This window comes from Coturnix japonica, chromosome 2, assembly GCF_054131305.1.
Source record: "Coturnix japonica strain WE chromosome 2, WE-NBRP24, whole genome shotgun sequence".
In the NCBI taxonomy this organism is placed as follows: domain Eukaryota; kingdom Metazoa; phylum Chordata; class Aves; order Galliformes; family Phasianidae; genus Coturnix; species Coturnix japonica.
In genome coordinates, this window is record NC_140664.1 from 122,966,064 (window position 1) to 122,984,306 (window position 18,243).

The following is an 18,243-nucleotide window of genomic DNA, read 5'->3' on the forward strand; positions in this document are numbered from 1 at the left end:
TAATGAAGAACTCCCCAATGTACGTAAACTCTTAACTAGTAAAACACAGCTTTCTTAAAAATAGACAGAAGTCATGAATCAGAAACACTTAAATGCTCCAGGAATTGATGCCTATGTCAAATCACTCGCCATCAAACACAGTCGAAAGAAAAAGAAAAAAAAAGAAAAAGAAAAAAAAAAAAGAAACAGAGAAGCCTGTTAAGAACATTAAAAAAGAGCCATTCTTCAACTCACCAGAAGCAGGTGGGAGCCTTGCTTCAGAAAGAGGCAGAGTAGGGACTGTATGTTTCTGCACGTCCTGTGCTTCTATTTAAAATAAGTAACTTCAATAACTGTGGTCACCAGGAAGTTTCTTCCCATCCTTATTGAACAGGAGGAAGCAGTAAAGGTTTGGTTGAATCTCCTTACCATGTTTGTGAGAGCAAGAATGCTATAAAATAATTTTATAAAATAAGATTACAAGCATAACTCTTCACTACTTGCTGGTTCAGGTTAGCAGATAAGCTTTTCACTAGACCTCTCATGTGCCTTCTCCCTGTTCAATATTTTGTTCTTACATCTGACTACAGCCCTCTGCAAAGCTAGACTTGCTGATTATTGTGTCAGCTAGTACCCAGATACAGCTTGCCCGTAATAAGACATTGGATTTCACCCTACGTTAGAATGCTTTAGCTGAAGCAGTCATTAATGGACAGAAACAGACCTTTCTAGGGGAGCAGTTCTTACAACTTATTTTAGATGTCCTGATCCATCCAGGTACATCTCAGACACCAGAAGAACAATGTCCAAAGGGTACAAAAAATGTAAAAATTTTCATATGTTAACTTAATCCATCACTGATCGATGTGCAACTATCACTCACCAACACCATATGTTCCACACAACAAAGCTCTCCATGTGCTCAAACTAAAGTCTGGCAGCCTGAACTGCGGCTCTGCCTCAAGCACAGCATTTTACCTTTGTCCACTCTTTTGGCCTCATTTCACCGTCCCTCCACTTCACTCAGCAGCTGCTGGCTCTGGACAAGGACCCTGCAGACAGCCTCCCATGGTGACAGGTTTGTTTCTGGTAGGTATTACCCATTTCAAAATATTCCAGTTTGTGGGTGCTCACTTCACATATTACAGAGGGGACCCCAAATTCTTGTATTACAACAGCAAAACAGCTCCTATCAGAACCTGGCAGCCTAGAATGCCAAACAGAGTTAACCTGAAGGAGGAACAAAAGCCACAAGAGATAGCTGGGCTTATGAACTACAAGATAGGATGTGACACTAGAAAAGAAGGGAATTAACTGAGTGAGTCAGCTGAATTTAAAAGGTGGAAAAGGGTGAGTGGTTTCTATTGTACTAGGAGCTGTCACCGTGGAGACACCGGCAGCAGCACTATGAGGCTCCACTGTTTATGTTAGTCCATTAGGAGTGACCACAGGCCCACACTGGTTGCAAAGGCCACAGTGTTCATAAGGCATTGTATCAGCATGCTTACTCCAACACCATAAGGATCCACAGGCCAACAGCACAGCAGAGAGCCACCACTGAAGTTATATACGCTGTTTCTTGACTTTCTGATTCCCTTCTTATACAGGAATCAAAAGAACTTCCTTTGATCAAACCAAGCCCTCTATTCCAGCCTTACTGACAGAAGCTGGAGCATCCTCTGCTCAATAACCTTATCAGAGTTACTCCCTCCTTGGCAGGATTCAGCAATTTGTACAATTCTTCTGACCTCGCAATCACATTTATGTTCATGTAAACAAATAATTTACCAATAATTATATTACAACATTACTAAGTCATCATATATTGCAAAAACGAGCACAGTTATCGATATATAAAGGCTTAATCTGCATCCTCTGATTCTATAAGCCTTCTGGATGTGGTGCTCAGGGGCATGATTTAGCAGTGGTTGCTAGGGTAGAATGGTTAGGTTAAGGTTGGACTTGATAATCTTGAAGGTCTTTTCTACCTTGAGCTATTCTATTTCTATGATGTATATTTCCTTTTTCCTTTTAAACCCTTGAAGCAATTTGCCTAGTCTTCTTGGAAAAAGAAAAAAAAAAAAAAAAAAAAAAAAAGATACTGATACTTAATTTCACCTGGTAAAATTACTTTCCTTCAAGTGAAATTTGACTACTTTGAATTTGCAAGAGACTTAGAATGTATTTACTGAACAGATATATTTGTACATAAAAGTCCAAATGTAAAATCAAACTGAACTATAAGTTTATACAAATACAAAGTATTTACACATTGGCCCTCAATATCAAATGAATATTTTTAAGTTGGATTTCTGTTTTGAGCATGCAATGCCGCAGTAACAGAAGAAGCAGGAGGCAATGGCATTATTTAAACATCTTATGTGTTTCACTCTTCAACATTTACAGTCTACTAAGCTATCAGAAAAAAAGTAAAAATCTGCTCCAGGCAGGTTCTACTTTTCCCCTCTTCCCCAAGAAGAAAAAAAGAAAAATCCTTAAATATTTTTAAAGCTCTAACATTCAGTTCAATTAGAGCATTTATTATTTTTCTCCGGTCTCTTTGTTTTGGACAAGGTTAAACATTAGACTAATCCTGTCTTTTTCCTTTTCTTTCATGACCCTTTCACTTGAAAGCCAATCAACATAATCTCCTGCAAGCATAGCACTACCTGACAAACTATCACCCCGAATAGACCTCAATCCATCCTGCTAGGCAGCAGTTACAAGAAATCATTGAACTCTGAATTGTCCCTGTACCATCTGAGAATAAATCAGAAGGACGATATATTTCTTAGACCTAAAACAGCCCCATCAATAAGTAACCTAAGCATCAGGAAAATGACCAACTGAAATGCTGACGAACACACTTGTCTTTTTATTGGGGTCAAGGGGTAGGACTGCCCAGGAACACTCCTGCCTTTCTTCTTCTCAATATTCTATAAGGCCAGCATCATGCAATTTCTACTCCATGTGCTGTTTTGGCCTTGTACCACCAGGCAGGCTTGGGCTCCTTTCTTCCTTTGCCTTCTCAAAGTTGCACGCTGCATATTACAGATGTTCTTTGCATCATTAAGAGACAGCTCAGCCTACAGAGAGTTGGAAAGAATCTAGAACTAAAAAGCAAAAAGGGACAGATAGACAGAAAGATCCACAAAGCTTCAAAATGGAAAAAATGTATATTGAAGGAGTAGACAAAGCCTTCCTGCATCCACTGAAAACCTTGGAGCCACCTATGGCATTTTGGTGAGGAGCATAGAGGAAGAAAGAGATTTTGTTTGTTAATTTCTTAAATTCCTTCACTGCAACTAAAGCTATCCTTTTGCCTTTCTATTTGCTTAAAGTCTGTAATTTGTAACACTTTCAATTGAAAAATTATGACACTCTCACTGGGCTTGAATTTAGCCAGTTAAGCAATACTGCTGATCATTCTGTTAAGGACATCTACAGAACAAATGTTGACAGAATTACTAATGGAGTTGAGAGGTACTGCTCTGTTATCAGTGCATACAGTGGCAACAGATGTTTTGCAGAAAACGAAGATATGTATCTGGATAGACTTTTTGTGTTACAACTTGGGGGGGGAGGGGGAGGAAGTGCCAAGTAACACTTTACACAATCTAAAATACTTAAGCACAGACAAGTAACTGCTAAACAAAACATATACTTATTAAGGCTTTTCAGAAACAGACACATGACAGATAATCACTTGGGAGACGTCTGTGGGCAAATCAATAATTTTATTTATTTATTTATTTATTTTCAAATATAGATCTAAAGAGTGCAAGCATTCTATGGGGGGTGGAAAGAAAAAAGAAAAAAACTGCACCTCACTCATGAAACTTCTGTTTTATAATTCTACATATACCATCACAACAGATAATATCCAACAAAACTATTGCATGCCACAATAAAATATTCAGCCACGAAATAAACATGGATTTGAGGCAGTTTCTAGAGGTTGAAGTAGAAGTCGATCTCTCAGTCTACTGATAAATTCAGGTACATGTGACAGCCGGAGCAATGAATATATTCAAAAATTCCCTGAACTAGTAAAACCAACAGGTTGAGTTTTTAGCATCAGCAGAAAAAAAGAATAGTGCCCGAGGAACAGAAATGGTGTTTCCTTGAGGAAAATAACTTCACATGGGAAATGGGACCATCTTCAAAACATTTACAAAAACCAATACAATTAAGTCAAATATAGCCCTTAATCATATCCTTTGAACACATTAATGTAAGGCCATGAGAATAAGGATAAGAAAAAAAAATGAAGAGAAAAATTAACTTTGCCCCTAAAAAGTCTCAGTCCAGTGTCTCTGAAGTTTGCAAAGAAAATGCAAATGATGAACAGAAAAACTGGTTACTTATTGTAAGATATAGCTTCATGTTTTGGTAGGAAACAGGTCAGTACCTCTGAAAGGATGAGTCTAAAATGAGGAACCAAATGGAATCCATTAATTGTCACAATGTGAAAATGCCAAATGGGTTAATTTGGTGCTTTGATCTATGAAGAAATGTTACAATTTCACACTGGGAAAAAAATAAATAAATAAGCTTTTACTTTGGATAAAAGGATATTAACAACAATGCTTATAAGCCACTGACAAATTATCAAATATGCCACCCACTGTTACATGTGGAGAGAAAAAATTTTTTTTAAAAAGACATAATTTATCCCTCCATTACATAAATGGAAGTCTAGGGCAAAGACCAAGAACATCCTGGAGGTCGACAGTGGCAACATAAAGAAAATAAAACAAGCTCTCCTAATTCGGTGCACTGACTAAAAATTCTTTTTTGCATTGTAGGGTGAATAAGTAAAGGCAGGCTCCTTCCATTACTGCTGATTACTCCATTACTCCCCTCTGGATCAGACCAGTCACCCATCTAGTCTAGTTTCTCCTTGCTGATCACAATAATAATGAAGTGTTTCAGGAAAAAAAAGGCAGCAGCATCAATGGGAAATGACTCTACATGGAACCCTTTTGATTAAACATGGCAGCTCATGAAAGACAGATATCTGCAGACCAGAAAGGAAAGAAAAGGTGATGTGGGCTCATTTCCTGGCTTTTACAGACCTTCTTTTACAATGGTTGTGATAAATTAGTGAACATAAGGGAGCGAACTCAGTACTGGCACTCTGGTCCCCCACAGTGCTGAGTTCATTCTCTTGCTCTGCTTAAGAACTACTGGGAATAAGGACATGCATGCAAGGTAAGACCAAGCAGAGCTCAGGGCAGTGCAGACAGACTCACACCCATCCCACTCTTGCTGGCCTGTAGAGCCCTTCCACATAGTCAGGAGGACACTGACCCTCAAGCACACCAAGTACCATCATGTTTCCTGGAAACTCAACTTCAAGCTTCACAGGTGCCACTGAGCTGGGATGCAGCCTTCACAGTATTTCAAATACAAAAATTATACATACTCAGAATATTCAGAGTGCATTACATAGACCCAGTACCAAGATTCAGTGCTGTGTGCTTTGAGTGGCAACCAGACCACTCTAAGGAGAGCAAGCCACTAACAACATGGACATAAACCAGTACATAGGGCTTTTCAGCACAACTGATTTCTTTCTGACCCTCTTCTAGGTATTGGTATAGAACCGTCCTCAGCATCTAACATCCTGGGTGACTCACTTATGAAAACTGTTCTGTTCTTGATCTTAAATTATCTGTGAAGTACACATTTTTCCCTCATTTCAATTTAAATTCCATGCAGTAATGAGTCAAAAACATAACTAACAAGAATCACAGCATCCTATTTCCTGCAATATAATTGCAGAGAGCAACAATTAACAAAAGATCTACTTCCAAAAACAAAAAGCAGAAAAGAAATTCAAAGAATCAGAAGGGAAACTTGTTAACACATGAAAAAAGGAACACATATTAGCATGGCCCAAGCTCAGTGAACACCCATTCCCATTTGAATTACAAAAACATAAAAGATTAAGTGAATAACTTTTCAATCATAGCAATTCTGATAACAACTTAACATTAGTGGTTCTATTCATTGTCCCTGTAAAAAGTTACAAAAATTTCAGTGCTAGTGAGGATTAGTTAAGAATTCTACAAATAAGAGCTACAAATTCTGTGCCTCTTTTGTCTCTTTCCTGATAATTTTTGATTGCATAACTAGAAGTTATCTGCTTCACTCTTGATTTTATTGATCCTAACATTTTCTGCTAGGGATGTCCTACTTGCTGTACACGGAGTCAATGCCATAAAGAAGTCTACAGAAGCGCTCTACTTAAATACTCTATTTAATAATCATGACCATTCTGCCCTCATCCTAGCATAAGAATTATCTCTATTTTGCCCAGATGTATTATCTCTTCATTTTTTACAGTTATACATCATATACATCTGAAAAAGAGAAAAGTTACATTTCTTTTTTCTTTTTTTTTTACATCAATTTATTCAAGATTATTTTCTTTAATGTTTCTGCATCTTTGCACAGGAAAAGGTGGTTTTTCTCCTGTTACTGATTATTCTACACACCCCATGATTTTCTGGCCAGCAGGAACTGTTTGCACAGTTTTCTTCTGAGTCTCTGCAAATGCTATCATTCTTCTTTAAATACAGTTTAAGCTCCTATACAGTTTTCTCCTACCAAATTATATCAGCTTTCCAAATCACTACAAATATTGGTCAAGCACCAATGCAAAAAAAAAAAAAAAGAAAAAAAAAAAATCCCACAACAAATGCTGGCTTTTTCTTTCTTGTATCATCAAATCAATAGTAAAAAAACTTCGTTAGGTAGGTAGACATTTTTACATATGTTCACCTGTAAGTCTATCTAAAGTTTTGTCTGAATGTTTTTTAAGTATTCATACTTGCTTCCCAATGCGTTCTTTCCATAATCATTTTTGCAGACTTTCTGCAGAGAAATGACAAAATACTGCAAAAGAAATGGTCTAAAACAGTTGCTTTGCATATGCAATGAAGCCTGTGGTTGTGCTATAACACTTATATATGCAATAAGACTGGTTCCGAAGAGGAAAGAGAATTTACTGCTTTTATCCATACTGCTTATCCTAATGATTTTGAAGTCATTATGTAGCTCAAAAAGAAAATAAAGAATAGTCAGCCCTCAAAATCGTAATAAAAGTTATTTCAGTTATAAGCAACTTCTGTTACTCTGATCAGCAAATTGCCATTGGAAGCTATCAGAGACAAAACTGTAAAATAAAAAAAGAAAAAAAAAAAAAGAAAAGAAAAGAAAAAGAAAAAAAGTGCAGGATACACATTCTGGACAGGAATCAACAGATTTAACTCTTAACAACTTAACTTTTAAGTAAATCATTATTCTTTTCTACTTAAGTAAGTCTATGATTATTATCTTATACCTCATACAAAGATATGTAATTCCACCTGTGATACTGAAAGAACTTCAGGACACAACATGTGTCAATAGCACAAAAATAAGTCAATATATTCCACAGAGAAATTCCCTCTCTGCCTCCCAATCTGTTTATCGGGCATTTTAGTACTACGCACTGGTTGGTGTCTTTGCTTTGTGTTCTGGTGACCACAGAGTTACAACGTGTTCATCTTTACATGCTGGTTTAGCCTCCATGATAGTGAGGAGCAGCAGACAGGAAAGAAGATGAAGCACTACTGTCATATCCTGAATATTACTGCTTGTCTAATATCTGCAAGTGCACGAAAAATAACAGAAACACGGTAGCTATGCAGTAGCACCAGTCATCTCCTCTGCAGCAAGAGTCAGTCCGGTATGGACAGGCAATAGACAGAATCTCTCAAGTGTCCAGCAAGATACAAATCAGAAAAGTTGACAAACATTTTCCCAGAAGACAGAAATCTGTTCTGCTCACTATAATCATCCCCAGTTTTGTATTACTCAAAGCAAGAGCACTTCTTATGACGGTGACTCATGCAGACAGTACTAGTCATTTGAGGGTTATTGTAATGAACAAACAGCCAACTAGTCCAGAACTTGTGATGTGCCATTCACAAGCAACAGCAAGAAAAGAAGGCTGCATTCTATTCTCTCTCTCTTTCTCTTTACACATATATGGCACATTGGATTCAAAATCCTTAGAAAACTGAAGGGAGGAACTGGTAAAAAAAAATCTGTACTTGATGGCGATCTGGAAAAATCCTAATATTAAAGTCTGTTCCAAGGTCATCTAGCACAACTTACAAAATCACCTATATATCTACAACCAGGCCTCCTTGCTTGCTATTCTATATTTCCTCTTCGTATACTTAGCTAAAGGAAGATATTTTTATCATAGAATCATAGAACGGCCTGGCTTGAAAAGGACTGTAACGACCATCAAATTTCAACCCCCTTGCTATGTGCAGGCTTGCCAGCCGCTAGACCAGAGCAGCATCCAACCTTGAACGCATACAGCAATGGGGCATCCCCGACCTCCTTGGGTAACCTGTTGCTTTGCCGATAGCTCCAATGGCTGCTTTCTCCACAATATTTTCCCATCAGCTCATTCAGAGCACCCCAGGAAATCCATTAAATGCCTGCTGTAGTAATCTGTTCAGCATTTTGTTCCCCTGTGGCAGCTCATTCCAGAGATTTCATAAAAGCATATTAATTGAACATGAATTTGAAAAATCAGGAGAAACAATTAATAAACACATCAGCCTGAAAGTTTGCTAGTACATACTGTTGGAACAAGGGAGACTTAGGAGAGGAAGGCGAGAAAGAAGATAGAAATGAAGAAACAAGGAAGGACAGAGAGAAATTTCAGAATCAGAGAACAGATGAAACTGAAGGGAACTGCTGAGGATCATCCAACCCATCTCCCTGCTCAAAGCAGTAAGCAGCAGGTTGCTCAGGTAAGGCTGCTTTATCATAAGGGAAGTACATGTTTTCTGTCAGATGGAAAAAATGCACTGGTAGCTTCCAAGGACTGCAATCTCATTCTGTGACAGTGAGATCAAGGCAAGAAGGCAGTAGATGACACCTGCGATTTTATATCAGGTTCCCCAACACTTACCAAGAAATAGATTTTCTCAGTGTTGGTGTATGAGAATCTACCTTAAGCCTTAGCCTTCCCTTTGATCTGATACTTCAATATCCTATCTACCAAGAACTGCTGCAGAACATCTCTGTTCCTTCAAGCTGAACTGCAAATGCTACAATTGATCTGCACAGCATTGCCACAGAAAAGAACTAAAGACTGTAGAGCTGATTACATTGCTTAAAGACAGAGAGAGCAGGAGCAAAGGAAAGCCAAAGAAGGTACATGAAGGTGGTACCCAAGTATACACAGCTGAGAGGAAATATCAGAGATAAGAATATTGTAAATGCATAGAGAAAATATCTGTGGAATGAAGGAACACGCCTCTAACAAATTAAAGGTACAGATTTCTCTTCAGAGAGGCATAAAGAAAAATGCTGTTTGAAACATTGTTCTTTATTTAGAAGACAAAAGATCATAAAATGTCATTTTCTTCAGAGAGGAGGCATACCAAACAGGGGAGTTTTCCTGAATGGAAAAGCAAACTTCCAGCCTCTCCTAATGGACAAATGCAGTCTCTCCTTCAGACTACAGAGATGAATGAAAGCCCATGAAAGCAAAAACTATGAAATTATAATGTATAGAAAGAAAACATTTTCTAGAAAGCTTTTAAATGTTACCTTTTGATTTCTTAACAACATAATTTTTCAAGTGTACTAAAGACCAATTCATTTTCTATTGACTCCTCTAGAGAACAGTATTTTGGTTTTGTTTGTTTTGCTTCTCTTGTTATGCCAACATAACAGGTTGGCACCTGATGTTGACCTTAATGGATTCTTGATAGAGGACACAGCACTTCAGCTTAAAAAGTTGTCAATTGCTGTTTAAATGAAAATTGAAACCACAAAGTTACACACTTCTTTCCGGTTATGCAAGATTTAATGGAGCATTCTCTACCCATTCCTCCTGCTTTGCTAGTTAAACAACAGTTCTAAATCTCTAGATTTTTTAAAAGACGCTTAGAGTCCCACAGCTAAATGTAGAATTGTGCCTTTTCAGAACTAAAAGCATTAAACTTGCTTATACAGAACCTAAAAAGCAGCTATTACTATAGAAAAGCTTTTCTATTTACTGAGAAGTTAACTTAATTTTTTACATTACCTAACAGAATTTATTCTGTCCCAAAGTATCACTACACTGGCAGAAGTTTCAAGAACCTCTGATGAATACTGGTTTGATGGGAAACACTTTTCTTGAACCATGTACACGCTTATTTGCACTGCATGGCGCCAAAACAGGAGGAGACCTGAGCAATGGCATATTATATATCAAACATCTGCATCAACTGGGAGTTTATTGCAACTTTCTCTGCAAAGCTTGTGGTAGGGCAACAGACAACAGCCAATAGGGTTGATTCAGGATATGGATGGGTTTATACTGTTGGGAAAATATTACAGAAATTATTCAAAAGTTACAAGTTTAGTATAAGATTTAAACTAGACTGTAAAATTTCCTTGGAATCTTTTTTCAGCATTAAAACAATATGAAACAACAACAAGGAAGTCAATTATTACCAAAAGAAAATGTAATGACTTTTCTTCCAAGTAGATAAATTTGTGGCACTGTACAAGGGCTGCTCCAAAAGTAGTGCCTCCTATTTCATTATGTTGGCACAGCAGACTGGTGTTGGTGGTATGGTAGCAGAGGTGGAAACTTCCCACAAATATTGTGTTACATTTTGTTGCTTTGTGACAGATGACAGCAGAGGAAGTCTGACAGAATGGCATCTGACATGGAAGTGCATATGAAACAAAGATGTGGAACTGAGTTTCCCTATGTAGACAGAGTTGCACACACTGACATTCATCAACACTTCCTGAAGATTTAAGAAGATCAAACAGTGGATGTGAGCATACTGAGGCACTGAGGTGGTACAGTGGTATATTTCAGCAGCGGCGACAGCTACATGAATGACAAGCCACATTCCAAATAACTTTGCACAGCTATCACACCACAAAATGAAAAGCATCACAATCAGCTCATCCATGCAAATGAGCAGATTACAGTCAGGAAACTGTGTACAGAGCTGAAATCAGCTTCAATGTGCCTGAAATGATGGTGGCAACATTTGAATACCCCAAAATTTGCTCCAGGCGGGTCCCAAAGAACACCATATACAAGTTAGTCAGGACATACTGAACCAAAATGAGGCTGAAGGTGACAGTTTCCTGGATTGCATCATTACTAATGCAGGGACATGATGTCACCACTACAAGCCAGAGTCAAAATGGATCCTGTGACACATGAATTCTACATCAACGAAAAAGTTCAAGACACAGCTTTCAAAGAGTAAAGTGATGTGCACTGTCTTCTGAAATAGGAAAGGAATGAGCCTTCTGGAATTCCTGGAACCAAGACAAACCATCAGACCTGACCATTGCAGAGCTCACTATGCTGAATGCATAATTATGCCATCATAGCAGCTATGAAACACTGCATCACCTCCACTGGAGCAATTTTTTTGCACAGAGCAGGAATGTTCTCATTCATAGCTGGTGAAAATGTGTAGCTAATAGTGGTTACTGTTGAAAAATGCTGTTTTGTAGCTGAGAATTTGCTCTATGAAACAGTGTTATTATGCTATTTGTAGCTTTTGTATTTTCCAGAAAGAAATGGGAGGCATTACTTCTGTAGAGATCTATGCAGTTTAGAACTGTATTTGACAAACTTTCAACACCTAATAAAGAGGCACCTTTTACAAATTACAGGTTTCTCCCTCTTTCCAAGTTTTGAGTAGAACTTTATACAGCATTTTATGCCACTTCTTGCAAATAGTTGCAGCAAGATTATATATAAGCAAAATCCAGTTTCTCACTGACAAAGGTACTGCCTACCAAGTCTTAAAATACTATGTCTTTTTTGTCGCTTTTTTAACCAGTACAAAATAAGTTTCCTTGCACAAAGCAATATGTCAGCATCTTTCAAACAGGGAAAGTGATGGGGAAAGTGATTTTTTGCATGTGTATACACGTATATGTGCACAGATGTACAAGGTAATACAGTGAAAAACTGACGGAGTAAAAAAAGTGTACTATTCTCCTGGATCCAATCGTTTTTCTTCAAACCACTGGGAAAATAGTATACTCAAAGTTTATATTCTTTTAAACAGACTTTTACAAAATATAGCTAATGCATTCCTGTTAACACAATGCTAACTGTTGTGTGCAGAACACTGGACTAGAGAACTCTCCTCTTTCCCTCTGGTAGAATTTCAGAATGAAAGAATTTCTTTGAGTTTTAAGAACAGCCTTAATGAAAAAATTATTTTTTTTTTAATGGATGCATCATGCCAAATATCTGTGATGACATTTCTTTTTAACACTCCTCTGATTTCACCCATTAGCCTTCAAAGAGGTTCCCAAACAGAAAAGCCCTTTATGCCTTCTGTCTGTCTACTGCTCCACACCTTATTATGTTAATTGCCAGTGATTATTATAAATTGTCAATTTATAATGAGAAATTGCAACTAAATTATGAATAAAACTGTAATAGAAAACCAACTTTCACAAAATACAATGAATTATTATTACAAGTTGTCTCACATGGCCAGGATAATTTCCAGTGTTGCATACATAAAATCAAACAATACAAAACTGATATTTTAGATGGAAAAGACCAGATGTTAAGGAATTCAAATCAATAAAAACAGTAGTAAATCTACTGTGTAATACTAGTAAGCAAATACAATGTTTTTTACATTATGTCCATTTTTTGTCACTTTTCTCTTTACCCTTTCAATTTCAGTGTCCCGTTAACATACCTAAATTTTGATGGATAATATTTTTGTCATATCTGGCTTATAGAATAGACCATATCTAAACTCACCAGGACATACTAGATTTATAATGGATCATTCAGCCACACCAGTTTGACAGGTCTCCTAAATGTATGCTAATTACAAATTAATTGTTTGTAATCACACAGCTCTGAAGTTTGATGCAAGCTAAAAATGACATTTGTCTAAGGCAACTGAACTCTCTGGATTCAGCTATTAGATTTCAAATTTTAAAAACTACGTAAAGAGGTACTTAACATACAGTTGAAAATTAATGACTTCAGTAATGACAGCAGAGTTACAACTATATGATTACATTTATGAGATCAGACATAAATGCTTTAATGCATGTAATGCTTTTGTATTTTGTAATTTTTGTATTTTTGTAATTAATGTATTTTGTAATACAGTTCAGTATGAAGGAATATTAACACTATTTAGAAAAACCACTGAGAAATGGGGCTGGTAATCCAATACTAATGAAACAGAAGAATCATTCGATTTACCTGACTCTGCAATTCACTTTGTTGCTTCAGACGTAGATTTTCTGGAGTATCAGCCACTGTAGTGAAGGACTGCTTTGGATAATGTCTAAAAAAAAAAGTACAAAGCCAAAGGGTAAACATTTACACATGACAGAAAGTCAAATCCATCGCAGCAATTTTTCTTAGGCTGTATGGGAATGTTTCATAGTTTACTGGATCTGTGTTAGAAACATTTACTCTAATATTCTAATATTGTGTCAGTGCTGCATTGCAAAAAACACTATGAATGAGTTTCTGCAACAAATCTAAATACTATCCATTTATCTTCATCACTGTCTGCAGAGACCAACGGGACAATTCTTTTTCTAACAGAGTGAACAAAATTATCTTTAACTGCATTTTCTTGGCACAGTCACATGATGAATACAGATTAAATGCTTTAACATTTGAATGTTTTATAGAAACTCAAAAGTTACATAAAATTAGTGCAGATAGAGTATCATGGTGCAGAAAAATGAAGAGTGAAGCCAGGTTGTACTGTCATTCCAGGCACAGAAATTTAAATCCATTAATAGCAAATATTGCTATAGCAGTCAATACACTGCTAGACGTAGAAGAAGAATCACGTCTATTAACAAAGGTTGTAATGGCTCAGAACTGTAATCTGTCAGTCAAATCTTTTTTTATTTGAATTTTTACACATTTATAACATTATTATTTTCTTTGGCATTTCAGACATCTTTAATAGTCAAGTCCTACTCACTGTATTTAGAATCAATTTACAGAACTACAATTTACTGATTTTCATGAATTTATCCTGCAAATTTATAGTTAAACAGAAAGGTATAATTTAAGAAAGACCACCAACATAAGGAAATAATAAAAGTAGACAGGCTATCCCAAGAGGAAGTATTAATATGAGGTAGCAACACTCTAAGGAATCTGATTCTTACTTTTGAGAACCTTCAGTATCAAAAGATTCAGTTTACACTTATATAAGTCACTCATTCATTCAGTTACCACTCAACAGCTTCTCAGATCTGACTACTAATCCTCTTTTGCCTCTAACATTTCAAAAGTAAAACAAAACAGGCACAGTAGATTAATTTCTATAGAGGGACTAATCAGTATATAAGAATGAGTCCAAAGACAGATGGGGATATACAGTATCAAGCATTCCCATGACCAAACTCAAGATCATCTCCAATGTGTTCCTTCAGAAACTAATTCAGTCTCTACCCCTCCATCAGAAAAATTCTGTGTTTTGAAAATTTATATGGTCTTTGTAATCAAAGTTGTAAGATTTATTTTTTGTTTACAATTTTTATTTCCATGGATGGAGGATTAATGCCATGGCAAGTTTAAAAATATAAGGTAAAATATATTCCCACCCATTGACCACTTGTCTAAGCTAGCCCATGTCACTGAGAAAAAAAAAAAAGAAAAAAAAAAGAAGAAAAGGAAAAGGAAAAGGAAAAGGAAAAGGAAAAGGAAAAGGAAAAGGAAAAGGAAAAGGAAAAGGAAAAGGAAAAGGAAAAGGAAAAGGAAAAGGAAAAGGAAAAGGAAAAGGAAAAGGAAAAGGAAAAGGAAAAAGGAAAAAGGAAAAGGAAAAAGGAAAAGGAAAAAAGAACCTAATCATGACATTATCCAGCCTATTCCTGTGCCATCACATCTAAGTCCTCCCAAACCTACCAAGACTGTAACTCTGTCCACAGAAATCAGTGCTTCCTGGGAAAGGTTTCCTTCAGTACATAAAAAAAAGAGAAATGCATGTGCTACAAGACACAGCTGCCTGTCTTTCTTTTCAATCTGAGGGCTCCCACGCAACTAGACGATGCCAGGCTTAGCCACAGCTCCAGCAATGCACAGGGGGACAAAAGTAGGCTTTATTTAGATGACAAAAAATTGAACCAGCACTTGCATGATGCAAACAGTATCAGCTCAATATTATTCCCTGGGACAGAAAGATTCTTCTATAAGCGTGGGGATTTTTCCCCTCTTTATTTCACCTCTTCTATCTTACCCTCCCTTGTTCTGTATAGAAGAGAAAGACAAAAGCCAAAGTGACCATCAGGAGGGTCACGAGCCCCATTTGGAAAGAGCAATGGACAGATGGAGAAGGCAATGAGCCACCTCACAGCCAGAATCTGCATATATCCAAGGTAGCGATGAGCAGTGTGTAATGTGCTCTTAACGTAAAGCAGCCTCTTAGATATCCAGAGAAAACTCCTGTAGATGACAGAGTCCTTGCCCCTTAAAAAAAGCCATTGCCACACACACAATTCAAACATGATGCCAGGCACATGTAGAATGCCAAAAGCTTTCCCATAAACTTTTATAGCACTGATTTTTATTGTGATTACATACCATGACTCTGGAACTACAGTCACAGCAACCACCTGTACTCATGCCCTTAATGTGGAGAGCGCACTTGGGTGGGTTTCTGTCAAGACCCATGTGAAATGTGCATGTGACACTGGAGTGGTGTCACAATCACTCTCTTGGCAACAGCAGCAGAGACATTTCTGTAAAGCCAGGGTTCCAAATCATCCTTCTCTTTATTCTGAAGCAAATGAAAGCAAACCTTGTCCCTGTCCTACATCAGCTTTTATTTCTGATCCTTTGCAAATTAAATGGTTGGTTCCACAACTTATATTCAGAAGATCCTAGATATCTCAACAAGCAGAACAAATCACCGAGGCACCGATGTGTCTAAGGTCACTACTGATATAGAAATAGTAGTTCCATTTCAAGCAGAAAAGGTATTATTCATCACCAGCGGTGCTCTACTATGCTTCAAATTACAATGTATGCTGGTTACATCAGTATATATACTTGAACATAGCAGTAAACAGTATTCACAATTGAAATGAAAAAACCTGCTGACATTGAACTCAGCCTTTACATTGATCTCATTAACTGTTTATCACAATGAATTACTGTGATTTTAAAAAAGAATCATAGCAAAAATCAGATTAACAACTCATTCTGCTTGGGTTCATAATGTTAACTATAGCTGATTTATGAAGCCACCTACATGGCTTATCAACCAGAAAGGCATGTTTTTAGTCACCTTGCTTCAAAACCACTAAAAAACATCACTATTAAATTTAAATCCTATCTTCAGCATTCACATTTGTTTTAAGCTTACTGATATTGTGTATTCAGAATCACTAAAAATATCACTATTTAAGACATCATCTGAAAACTATTATCTGAAAACCAAGTATTGTAACACTGCATAATTATGACCAAAAGAGAAGGCTTGTTAAATAGTTTTAAAGCGATCAAATCTGCTTCTTAACTGTTGGATTAAGGCTATATCACATCTCATCAGAATGGTCTCAATAAGGATAAGTAAATGGGTGGCAACAGTCTTTAATTCAAAAGGCTCATGGTAATATTGCAGTTCCTGGTAATCCGTTGCTCAGTTTCCCTTTGTCTGAGATGATGTCTGAGAAAAGCAGAGAATTGGTTAAAAAGGTTGATGTCATGCCAGCTATTTAATAGCAGTGTCCAAAGGATTTTTTTTTGTTTGTTTTAAGTCTTTGTTAGTGGTCTAAGTCTACTTAGCAATATGTCTTACTACACTAATGCTATTAGGATTAATCCTGTATAAAGACCTATACAAGAAGGTCCAGAACAAATCAACATACACAGTATGGTGTTTCTGCTATGTACTGTATTGCTAGCTTCAGCTGCACAGCTTGATAAATAAATTGAATTCCAACTCAATCTCTGTTTCTATGAGAAAACTCCTTCACTTCTGCCATTTGGAAACAATAACAGCAAACCCTTCAAGAATTCAGGAAACTACCTGAAAGTCTAACAGCTTTTCCAATGACTAATCATAGAAATTTTCCCACCTACTTGTTTACTTGTAAGGCTTTCATCAGCTTTTCCACACTTTCAAACCAACAAAAGGAATAAAAAACATGTTCTCAGAGATAATGGGATGACGATTCAGCTTTTCCTGTTCTGAAAAAGGTCAGATTCAAAACTTGAGATAAATTCAAGCCTATTTGAAAGTAATATGTTCACGCCTCATTCTTGCTCATTCTGATCTAAGACATGACTAAGAATGCTTTGAGTATATTTTCTAACTGTAATGTTAACTGTTCAGTTGCAGAATTACAGTGCTTAACTAGATTGCTGCCAAGTTACCTCTTCTCTTAGAGTATTCTTGTTTGTAACAACTGTTCTTCAAATTAAAGTCAACTCTAGAAGACAAGGAGGTTAAGAAAAGTAAAGAAAGATTAAGAAAAATAAAGGAAAGGGAAAAAAAATACATGTTTTCAGTTGCAGTAATTCAGACGAGCAAAAAAATACATATATTAACAAAAAAATTAAATCAATATTAGAACAATTACAAAAAACATGTAGTGCTTTTACACTTAGCATTTCAGTATAGTGTATGCAAGTATTTCAAACTACATCTGAATAGTGTATAAGGATGTAGTAGTTTGGATGGAACCTGAACTCACAACAACTAAAGGACAGACAACAAAGATCCTTCTTAGACCTCTAAGGGCCCAATTTGTTAATCATGATTTGAGCCCACATCCACAAATACAACTGAATTTAGCACAAAAACACAGAGGAGAAACACAGATCACCAATTAACTTCCCAATAAGAGAAATGAGATGAAATAATATACCCAGGAAGGAGACCAGATATTAAACTCTCCTCATCAGGCAGCGTTTGGGCTGGCAGTTTACCACTGGGTTTGAAGATTCATGGGACTGCCTTCCACTCCTTTCTTTGAAACCATGCCATTGTACAGAAGGAAACATAAGATGTGCAGTGACAAAGAAAGCAGCAGCAGCAGGGAAACCTTGCCCACAGCTGACTTCTTGCTTTGAAATTCTTGTTCTGAAGCTCTGGGATTTCCCTGGGTTTTCTTTTTTGTTTTGAACATTCTGTTCAGGATCTTCTATCTATATAAATGATTATGGATGACAAATAAACTAGGTAGTGGGTAATACAGCTTTGTTAC

General features: G+C 36.7%; 1 protein-coding gene across 1 annotated transcript in view; it reads right to left on the bottom strand.

Moving 5' to 3' along the window:
• Positions 1–18,243, bottom strand: part of LOC146762144 (LIM zinc-binding domain-containing Nebulette-like) — a 110,566-nt gene that overhangs the window by 28,019 nt on the left and 64,304 nt on the right. Inside the window, exon 3 of the mRNA XM_085538692.1 lies at positions 13,268–13,352. Coding sequence (XP_085394818.1) covers positions 13,268–13,352 — 85 coding nt within the window. The remainder of the gene's footprint in view (positions 1–13,267; positions 13,353–18,243) is intronic.